Source organism: Arvicanthis niloticus, chromosome 4 (assembly GCF_011762505.2).
Source record: "Arvicanthis niloticus isolate mArvNil1 chromosome 4, mArvNil1.pat.X, whole genome shotgun sequence".
Taxonomy (NCBI): Eukaryota; Metazoa; Chordata; class Mammalia; order Rodentia; family Muridae; genus Arvicanthis; species Arvicanthis niloticus.
This window is the reverse complement of record NC_047661.1, coordinates 108360095-108371307: the sequence shown is the minus strand read 5'-3', so window position 1 is coordinate 108371307 and position 11213 is coordinate 108360095. Positions and strand designations below refer to the sequence as shown.

The 11213-nt window shown below is 45.8% G+C and overlaps 1 protein-coding gene across 1 annotated transcript; it reads left to right on the top strand.

The window, feature by feature from the left end:
- Window positions 1-519: 519 nt before the first annotated feature.
- Cyp2u1 (cytochrome P450 family 2 subfamily U member 1) lies at window positions 520-10388 on the top strand. The gene is made up of 4 exons (XM_034500832.2): window positions 520-1303; window positions 3620-3781; window positions 5434-5601; window positions 7883-10388. The coding sequence occupies exons 1-4, from the start codon at window positions 535-537 to the stop codon at window positions 8059-8061; spliced, it is 1278 nt and encodes a 425-aa protein (XP_034356723.2). The 5' UTR covers window positions 520-534; the 3' UTR covers window positions 8062-10388.
- The last annotated feature ends 825 nt before the right edge of the window (window positions 10389-11213 follow it).

The window sequence follows — 11213 nt, the reverse complement described above, 5'->3', positions numbered from 1 at the left end:
ACACAGAGTTGCTCAGGACTTCATCTGATCCCCACAGGAAGGAGAACTGGCTGGGACGATCACAGACATCATGGAAACTAGAAGGAGGAAGTGTTTGAGAACAGTCAGAACATCCAGGGGCAGTTCCGCTGGGTGCCATGGTGGTAGATGTTCACGTTGGGGTCAGTGGGAGGCAACTGTCGATGATCTCAGGCTCCTGCTGTGTGCACAGCACTGGGCTTGAAGCTGGGGCTTGAATGGAGAGCAGAGTGGTGTGGTCTCCACCCTTAGGCCAGTCTGGTACTGTAATTAGACTTCTGTCCATAGTGTTCAGAATATGGGTGTTTTGAGTATGGGTGCTTTTTGTTTGGAAGGTTTTCTAAGCCTGAATCTCCTGTTGTGAACTATAAAGATACTTAAGGGCACAATAATGTAGTCATCAATATAAACTCAGTGCTTTTCATGTTATCAGAAGTTACAATAAATTATAACGACTTGATAGCAAATTGTTCTCTAGTTTAGACTCAACTTTAATTGGAAACAGATGTCTTTACGATGACACCTGACATGTTGCCTCTATCTGCATTTGAACATTGGCCAGGAGACTTGAAAATACAGAATATAGCTGACGGTGGGTCCCATTCACTATCCCCAGGCCTTGCTCTCACTCTCCTCTCTGTCTTTGCAGGAATTGTGTTTGCACACTATGGTCCAATCTGGAAACAGCAGAGGAGATTCTCCCATTCGACACTTCGTCACTTTGGTCTGGGCAAGCTCAGCCTGGAGCCCAAGATTATTGAGGAGTTCATGTACGTGAGAGAAGCAATGCAGAAGCACGGAGAGGCCCCCTTCAGCCCCTTCCCTGTCATCAGCAACGCCGTCTCCAACATCATCTGCTCCCTGTGCTTCGGTCAACGCTTCGATTACACCAACAAGGAATTTAAGAAGGTGCTGGATTTCATGTCTCGAGGGCTAGAAATATGCTTGCAAGGTCAGCTCTTCCTGATCAACATATGCCCCTGGTTTTACTACCTTCCCTTTGGGCCGTTTAAGGAACTAAGGCAAATCGAAAGGGACATAACCTGTTTCCTTAAAAATATCATCAAAGAGCATCAAGAGTCCCTGGATGCCAGCAACCCTCAGGACTTCATAGACATGTACCTTCTGCACATGGAGGAAGAGAAGAAAACCAACAAGAGCACCAGCTTCGATGAGGACTACCTGTTTTACATCATCGGGGACCTCTTCATTGCTGGCACTGACACGACAACCAACTCTCTGCTCTGGTGCCTGCTGTACATGTCACTGAACCCCGACGTGCAAAGTAATGGGTGCCTTTGTTCTTTACTCAGGGGTAAAGACAGGTTCTTTAAACTAAGTTGCAACCTCTGTGATCTGCTGGCTCCAGGCGCCCATGTATCCAGGTTGGAAAACCCAGTAAACACTTGTGATCTATAGGGAGTTTAAGAGGTGAACAGTGAAGCCTCGGATTTCTAGATGGACTAGCGTCATAGCTTGCTCACCCCTGCTTTCATCTCTGTAGTCCAGTTCCCTTTGGAATCTATGAAAGAAGGGAAGGGCCCTATGAGAAGTAGCGTGTAAAGGAGTCATTGCTCATCCAGACCTCCGTCTTGTTTTGAGCATAGAGAACACAAGGCCAAAAGAGTCAGCAGAAGTCACAGCTGGTGCCACCACCTTAGCCCCAGTGGACAGCCAGTGACAGTGGCAGTGGCAGTAGGTGCTGGATGAATAAGGGAACGTGGTATATTGTTGTCTATGTCAGCTCTTAACTATTCACTACAAACTTAGTCACTTAAACAAACCCGAATTTGCTATAAGTATTTATATCAGAAGTATGACATACGCTTCACGGGACTGAAGACTACTGGGGTGTAAGCTGGGCTCTGTTGCCCTCTGGAGGCCCCAGAGGGAAATTCTTTCCTTGCTGTTTCCAGCTTCTTTGACCTTGTGATCCTCTCTCCACCCTCAGAGCCAGCAGAGCTGTAGCCCTCTGGCCATGCTTCCATATTCACATCTCCTGACTGAAGTCAGCTGGGCAAGGCTATCTGATTTTCACGCCAACGTTGATGGGTACATGTCCTGAGAATATGTCATTAGATGATTTCACCATTATGCAAGCACCACAGAGTACACTTGAACTGAGGTAACCATAGTGTCACAAGGCAAAATAACCTTACAGGACCACGCTTGTTGATGTAGTCAGTGGTTGACTAAAGTGTCATCCTACAGTGTATAACTGCTTGGATGGAGATGCACTCAGTAGCCCAGGATGTGTTCCCATGTTTAGTGAAGTCCCTTCTACTACGTGTGTCAGTTGGATATGATTTTCAAGTATCCCCCAAAGGTTCATGTGCTACAGGTTTGGGCCTTTGAGATACCAACAGCAAGGTAATTCTGCATAGGACATTTTAGAGCTTACTCTTGAGACCAGGATTCTTGAGGAGTTGGAGTACATGGAGGAAGAAATATAAAAGCATGGTTCAATCCCTTTCCCACGCCATTCGTCACATCCTCAAACAGGCTGATGTAGTTCTTCCAGGAACCTAGTTAGTGCCCACAAGAGGGAGTTAGCAGAAGAGGGGGAGCCTTGCCCCCCCCCCCCATATCCCTCTGGATCCCTGTTTGCCATGTGACCTCTCTCTCACATGCTCTCATCATGCTGTCCGCCACACTCTGATGTAACCCAAGAGGGGCTTCTGAGCCAGTGAGCTAAGTTTTTCTTTATAAAGCACTCAGCTTTGTTTTCAGTTATAGAGGCTGAAAACAGACAAAGACGCCGTGGAAGGTATCCCATTTACAAGGCACCAGAGGATGGAGTTGTGAACTTCCTGAAGGGCCCATTTTTCTTTTCTTAGCCGTTTTTTTTTTTTTTTTTTTTTCCATTGTAACTCTATGTTTCAACCATCTACTACTAAGCAGCAGATTATCCCCAGAATTAACTGCTTAAAACAACAGCTTTATTATTTTGTAAAGTTTTTGAGTATCAAGAATCCAGGTCGATGAGAGGTACCTGTATATGAACCCAGTGTTAACAGGTTTTTCAATGCTGTAACAACGTATGATTGATAATTCACTGACAAGAGAAGTATTTTGGCTGGTGGCTTGCCCATGGCCAGTTGGCTCTGTTACAGTGGGGCCTGTGGTAAGGCAGTGTATTGTGCTAAGGAGTTTCCTCGGGGCAGATGCAGAAGAGAAGGAAGGGGGAAATGCCAGGGTAGAGTCTTTCTCTTCAGTTCTCCCACAAGGTCCTCCTCATAATGTCACCACTGTAGGGAACAGACTGGCAAGGACAGGCTTTTGAGGCTTGTGCTCAACTATAGCAACCCCAAAGGTATGATTTGTTGTATATGATTTTGGACTTTCACAAGGCTTAGAGCCTCATGAGAGTTCAATGCTGTGCGCCCTGGAGGCCAGAGTGCTGTTTCTTCTGCCCAATCTCTTCTGCTGTCCCATCACAGCCCCAGTGTGGCCGAGCCCCACCCCCAGTGGCTTGCTGTCTCTGCCAATCTTGCATCTGGCCACCATGCCAACTGATCCCTTGGTGGGTAAAGTCTGCATAACAGTGCTGACTCAGCTCTCCCAGCCTGATCTGTGGCCTTACTTTTTTCTTTTTGCACAGAAAAGGTTCATGAAGAAATTGAAAAGGTCATTGGTTGCGACCGCGCACCGTCCCTCACTGACAAGGCCCAGATGCCATACACGGAAGCCACCATCATGGAGGTGCAGCGGCTGTCCATGGTGGTGCCACTTGCCATTCCTCACATGACCTCGGAGAAAACAGGCAAGTCTCCAGCCTGCCTTCTCTGTAGACCCCTGAGGGACTTCTCTGAGTGTAGGGAGGGGTGTGGCCACATCTGAAAGGTCCCGGATTGTTTCTGCTTTCTCATTGGTTCAGGGTACCAGTAGCCCTCGGGCCTCCTGGCTCACACACTTACACCACAGCACAAACAATGCTGCCCTTCCAGTCATCTGTCCCGCAGAAGAAACTTGTCAGAAGAGCCAGACTCAATACAGAATTAAACATGTTAGCTAGAGATTGGCCCCTTTTGGTTTTTAAAATTCTGTAAGCAAAATGTAATTACTTAGAAACTGGAATGTTCCAGCCTGATTCTAGGGGGTCACCAACTTTTACCTATCAGCTGCTGAGAATTATGTTCATGTGGTGAGTCCAGAATGTCTCTAAAGCTCCCCTTTATAAGGCAGGGTGCTACCCATCTGTAACCCTGGCATATGGGAAGCTTAAGCAGGAGATTTCAGGGGTAACTCTGTTTCAGAGATGGGGGGGGGGAAGGATGGAGGAAAGGGGGAGGGAAAGAGGATGGGAAGGGTAAAGTTTAAGGCTTATAAAGAATGCAAATTAGATCCACTGTGAAGAGCCCAGCACATGGGGATATTGCTTAGCTTGTCAGCTGGTGATCATGGAAGCAGAATTCCCTGCAAATCTTTTCTCTTGATTTGCTGTTCCCTTCATATTGTGGGAACAGAAAAGCCAGTAGGCAGCTCCCTTCTGTGCTGGGCAGTTTATGTCAACTTGACACAAGCTGAAGTCATCTGAGAGGAGGGAACCTTAATTAAGGAAACGCCTCCACGAGATCTGGCTGTGGGCAAGCCTGTAGGGCCGTGGCTGTCAACCTTCCTAATGCTGTGGTGATCCCCAGCCATAAAATTATTTTTTGTTGCTACTTCATAACCATAATTTTGCTACTGCTATACATAATGATAAGGTAATGAAATCTTCTGATATTTTTGATGGTATTAGGTGACCCCTGTGAAAGGTTCATTTGCTCCCAAAGGGGTTTTGACCCACAGGTTGCAAAACACTGCTATAGAGCATCTTCTTAATTAGTGATTGATGGGGGAAGACCCAACCCATTGTGGGTGGTGCCATCCCTGGGCTGGTCGTTTTGGGTTCTACAAGAAAGCAGACTGAGCAAGCTAGGGAAGACAAGCCAGTAAACAATACTCCTCCATGGCCTCTGCATCAGCTCCTGCCTCTCCTGAGTTCCTGTCCTGACTTCCTTCCATGATGAAGCGTAAGCCAGATAAACCTTTCCCTGCTCAAGTTGGCCGTGCTGTGTCATCACAGCCATAACAACCCTAGCTAAGACACACTATGTAAATTTTAATATATAGATCTTGGGGAAGTTAACTTAGACTCTCCTGTTTTCTGCTTTAGTGTCTCCTTGTAAATTTTAATGGCCTGACCTAGCATACTGATTGAACACTTAGTCCTTCCCCTGTCTCAGGCTGGGTCTGGGCTGGAGCAGAAAGTGATGCTTGGTAGGATCTTACCCCTCCCCTCAGGAACCTCAGAGCTTAGTCTCACCAACTACTGTGTTAGGAGGTGACTATTTCCTCCCTGGAAACAGTGATGTTTGAGGAGAATGTCTAGTGAAAGTGTGGTGCTGACTCTGTCTTGTCTGTTGTCTACAGTCCTCCAAGGGTACACTATTCCTAAAGGGACAGTGGTCCTACCCAACCTGTGGTCAATACACAGAGACCCAGCCATTTGGGAGAAGCCAGATGACTTCTGTCCTCATCGATTTCTGGATGACCAAGGACAACTTTTGAAAAGAGAAACTTTTATTCCTTTTGGAATAGGTCAGTTAACCCTTGGTTTAAATTTTTTTGTAACTTTATTATTATTGTATAATGTATGTCTGTCTGTGTGTCTGTCTCTGTCTGTCTGTCTGTCTGTCTGTGTACACATGTATGTTAGAGATGTGAGTGTAGGTATAGGGCAGAGGACAACTTCGAGGAATTGTTCTTGTCTACTGAGTTTCCTTGCTGACCCAACCTCATTTTTTCTTCAAATAAATAAAAAATAAAAAAAAAAAACAAAACAAAAGCAGAGTTATGGACAGGGGTGACTCAGTAGTACAGTGTCTGTTTGCCTTGCATGTTGGAGCACTAGGTTCCATCCCCAGCACAGAAAGCAGAAAGAAGGGGGGAGGGAGAAGGGCTTCATCTTTATGACTGGAAATCTTGCCCTCCTGGTTGCTTAGATTCTTTGGGGCCTGAGAAGCAGGGTGGTTACAGAACTATTGGAGTTGACAGCAACGTTTTAAACATTACTGTCGAAGGTTAATTAGACGCTTACCAGAAACTCTGAACTCTTTAACTTTTAAGAGGCCAGTGAGAAAGAAAAGGAAAGAGAAAAATCATGTACATACATACTGACACTGGAAAAGGAAAAGCAGGCTCTAATAAGTCGGTTCAAATAAGCAAGGTTCACCAATTTCACATATACACTACACATGAACATACATACATTCATTCAAGCATACACATACATATGTACATATGGACAGACAGACATAGGCATGTATCCACATATACACACTTACAGTTGATGGGTAGAGCAAAGCTCTAAAGAGCCGATTCTAAGAAGGTTTATTTTTTCTTTTAGCTTTGTATAGCTTTTCAGACCAAAGTTCTCTGTATAAGAAAAAATTACCTCACAGATAAAATGTTACACAAGAGGGAGTTACAGGCTGATGTTGATAATAATTCAGAGCCATTGTCTTATCTGTGCCTCATTCTATAAACTCATTATAAGTTCAAAGCAGTCGTTTTATATATTTATGACCTTGCTCTATCATGGTGCACACCTGTGGCCTCATCCTTGGACATGACCTAGAATGAATGTTTTTCCTTGATCACAAATCGGTCCCAAGCCTGTCTCTCTTCCTAGTGCAATTTACATGTTTATGGTTCACAAATGCTCGTCGTATTCTTTTTCAAGATAGTCTAAGAGAAGAGGGCACATTGTACTCCTGAGTCTAATTTTATTATATCATTCTGGCAAAACAATTAAAACCATCTCCTTAGTTAGACTTTCTATCAATTATTCTAACTTCCTAAAATTACTTGAATCAGATCAGGAATTCTATAAAAATCACTAATTCATCTAAATAGCATTAATACAAGAAAGTACATCTTTATATTGATTCTGCAAGAAATCTGCCCAACAGAGTGGGTTAAACCCCAGGAGACAACAGGCTGTGTCAGATCCATGAGGAATGCAGCAGTGGCCGGCAGGGAAATGCGTAGCAGCAAGAAGCAGTCCTGGGGTGAAGTCCCTGGCGTCCAAGCCTCTTCAGAGCTCACTCATGGAAGCTGTGCAAAATGATGGGCCACTGCTAGCCACAGCCCTTCCTGCATGGCTCCAGCCAAATTACAGTTTATTATTTACTTATCTGGTTTCGTGTGTGTGTGTGTGTGTGTGTGTGTGTGTGTGTGTGTGTGTGTGTCTGTGTGTGTCTGTGTCTGTGTGTGTCTGTGTCTGTGTGTGTCTGTGTGTGTGTGTTAGGGAGGGAGACAGATACCACAGCATGCATGTTATGTTGTGTTGTGTTGTGTTGTGTTGTGTTGTGTTATGTTATGTTATGTTATGTTAGAACAGTTGGCTCTCTCCTTCCACCATGTGCATCCCAGGGATTGAAACTCAGGTTGTGAGGCCTGAGTAAGAGCCTTCCATGTTACAGGCCTGAGAACAGCTCACAATGTGCTAGGCTGGGGCGTGAGGGCTTCTCCCTCTCAGATCTTTCTTTAAGTTCCTAGATTAAGACATACAAGGCCCTTTCTGTGGATACAGAAAGTTCCAGAAACTTCCATCTGACTTTCTTCCCCTTAGTCCTCCAGGTGAGGTAAGTAGGAAGGCAGGGGCAGGGTGGCTGCCACTCCAGATCCATGCCTGGTTCCTGTCCTCATGACTCATGACTTCATGTCCTCAATGGCGAGACAGTTGTGTGGACAGGTAAACTGAAGGAGACTGGCTTGTGTGGTGATTTTACTTTAAAACTCCCCCATAGACCCAGCAGACTCTTGCTACCAGCGAACAGGATGTGTCCTAACTGTTCCTCTCTCCTCTCACCCTTAGGGAAGCGGGTGTGTATGGGAGAGCAGCTGGCAAAGATGGAGTTATTCCTGATGTTCGTGAGCCTCATGCAGAGTTTTACCTTTGCTTTACCCGAGGGTTCCGAGAAGCCCATCATGACAGGGAGATTTGGTCTAACCTTGGCCCCACATCCTTTTAATGTGACCATCTCAAAGAGATGAAGCAGCCCTGAGAAGAGAGAGGGGGCAGGCTCCACGCACTCATCCTAGACAGCATTCCTGGTGCTGTTGAGCATGGACCTCGCAGTTCTGCACAGCCAGGAGAGGCCCCAGATGAGAGACCTCGAGGGAATGGGTGCCATACCACGGAGGCCTCCTCAGCAGGACTCTCAAGTGTCTGGTGGTGCCCACTGTCCACGAGGAAGCATGGCCACTCGGCTTAGTTGTGTGGATTCCATCGGGAAGCAGTGCTTCTCATCTCTCACGTCATCCCGTGGTAAAATGAGATAATTTTCTTGACTCCGGGGACTGAATGTTTCATGAAGTCTCTGCTATTGGCAGATGCTGGGCAATTCAGTAGATCTGCCTTCAAACCTCCCAAGGCCCCTGACAACACTGAGTGTCAGCATGGACACTTGGTCAGAGTGGAATTCAGGTCTAGGTTATATTGAGGTAGACCTTTTTTCCTTTCTTTAGATTTTTTTTTTCTTTTGTATTTTTTTTTCTAGCATAGATTCACTGTTAGTTTCTTTGGGCTTGTCTTATGAGTATTGATTTTGTTTAGGGCTGGGTCCTTTTTATAGAGCTAGGATGAAATGTCCCCTAACCCAGTCTGTTGAGGAAAAAGAAAAGCATCCTCTTGAGATTCTTGTCCTCCTGTGTGTCTACTGTCTGTAGCCTCGTGAGCGGTGAGCCTGGCTGCATGGCACAGGCCGGCCCTGTGTAGGTGAGTGCAGAGCACCTGACTGGGGCCCAGGATGCTGGGCTCGGGAGTGTGGTAATGGGGTTGTGGATTTGGTCCAGAGGGGACTTCTCACTCAAGTGATTCAGAACCTTCCTCTCCTGTGCCATCAGCCATAGTGTGACTGACTCACTCTTCAAGACAAGAAGCCATTTATTTCTTGGAGCCCTCTAATGGCTCCTCCAAGGGCCACATGGAAACGTGGGAATGCACTTTTCATAATGGTGGACTACTATTGTCCTCTTGCTGCCAGGGGTAAGGGATGATTGGTGGCAAAGCCAGCGTGCTTGTGTCTGGCCCCTCCTCGGGTCTCCCCCCCCCCCCCGTACTGTGAAGGAACCGTGGGAATGCTGAGCCTTTCCTAGAGAAGCTCAGTACTGAATGCTTTGTGCGTATGTAATCCTCACACTAAGGGAGCCGAGGCTTCCCAGTGCTAAGGCCCTTAATTAAATAGTGCCATCACTGGATCTCTAAGCTACTTGGCCTTGTTACTGGAAAGGACTTTCTGAGCCCTTTCTCAGTATTACGCCACATGGTCCTAAAGCTGTCCTCCGTTACTTGTGCCCCTCTTTGTCCCCATTAATTCCTTGGGGCAGACTTCATGCACTGCCTCCTTACCATGCCTGATTTCTTTCTGGATGCCCAGGCAACGTGGGAGTGAGTTAGGAAAAGTTATTAAAGGGAAAAGCTCACCCACGGTTTATTACAGTCAGTCCAGGACAGCTTTAAAACACAGTATAATTTGTCCTACCAGTGTTTAAAAATGTACTAGACTTTTGTTTACCATTTAAAGTAACCATTTTAGGCAAATTTAGGATGACGCCTTAGCTGCCAAAACAACACAGAATGAAAGCTTCCAGCAGCTTCCCACAGCCTGCATCCACAGGCTGCTTGCTGGGGACCCAGCTTGCCACTGACTGAGGCGCTCGTAAATGCTTGCTAAGGGGGAATAGCAGCTGCTGAATAAAAACCTCACGTGAGTAAAAAGGAGAACGTGGAATATTGTAAAACCAGGCGTTGATTAATGTTTGAGTCTATATTCTTTTTATTATCCACAATTCTGTTTCCCTTTTTATAAATTATAATTAATTACTTTCAAAGTAGATGAGTGGAATACAGGCTAATCTTTAGGTTCCCTGAAGACTGTTGTTTAGGCCAGCACACTATAGAAGAGGGACTGAGGATGTACACATTGTGGACCAGGTACTCACTGAGCAGGCTGTCCTGATCAGACCTCCACGTCTGCAGGCCCCTGACTCCATGACTCCTACTTGGATTTCTGGACCTAACCAAAGATTTCACATCATACTTGACAAGGACTTCTGCCTTCTCTGAGATGACATCAGAATCCCACGATTACCCAGCAGGTTAACACCGTGCCTCAAGCTGTTAACGCTGTGGAAACCCCATTACTAACGCTGCTGCAGAGGGACCGGCTCTTTCCGAGCCTACTGCTGTTTGACAGTTTTGCACTTGATGTTTCATCTGAAGTGTAAAATTAACTGTTGTCAGTTTTCTAGTCACGAGGTCCAGACCTCGTCTGTGGTGGAGCTCTTGGTGATCCTATTAAACCTCTTATTTCAGTGAAGCCCGTGTCAGCTCGCTTGTGTTTGTTTGTTTGTTTTCGGTTACTTAGCAATTTTTTTTTGTCATTTTTATGAAGTCTTAGTTGAAAAGGAAGAGGAAGCAGACCTCCAGAGAGGGACCCACAATGTAATACAGACATGTAACCACAGGCATGGTAACTCTTTTTAAAATATTCCATCAGAGTACAGTCAAACTTAGAGTACAAGAGAGATGTCCAAGCAGCTTGGTTTTCTTTTTTGCGTGCAAATGTTTTGTGTGTGAATTTATGTGTGTGAATTTACATGTCTGAATGCTCTGCCTGAGTGTCCTTCTGTGTACTGTGTGCATGTTTAGTGTCTACAGAGGCCAGAAGAGGGCGTCATCCCTAGGACTGGAGTTACAGATCCTTTCGAGCTCCATGTGGGTGCTGGGAATTGTGAGAACAAGTGCTCTTAACTGCCAAGCCCAGTTTTCTTACATCTCACTCCAAACCACTGTACAGATAAGAGTGTGTCTTGTGTAAGCCCCTTGTGACAAGTCATTGAATGCCTGTCCCTAGAGGTTGTCATCTCAAGATTATTACATCTGTTGATTACTTGAGACAACAGTGTTTGGGCATTTGCAGTGTTGCCTGGTACATTTTTGAAGTTCCCGTATCTATTTGAAGACCAGAGCCAGAAAAACAGAGGTCATTTGCCTCCGACCTTCGTGCTGAAATGAATTAACCAAGGAAAAAGAAACTCATGTCAGAGAGAGACTGAAATGAAACAATGCATGTGGAGCCGAAGGAAGTTCGTCCCAGGTCGTTGTCTGTCATGTTCTGTTCAAGATGCCTCCGGCCCCATTT

Coding starts and splice junctions, on each gene's coding strand:
- Cyp2u1 (XM_034500832.2), top strand. CDS start 535: ATGACACCTGACATGTTGCCTCTATCTGCATTTGAACATTGGCCAGGA. Junction 3,782..5,433: donor CATGACCTCGGAGAAAACAG/GCAAGTCTCCAG, acceptor TGTTGTCTACAG/TCCTCCAAGGGTACACTATT. Junction 5,602..7,882: donor TTTTATTCCTTTTGGAATAG/GTCAGTTAACCC, acceptor TCTCACCCTTAG/GGAAGCGGGTGTGTATGGGA.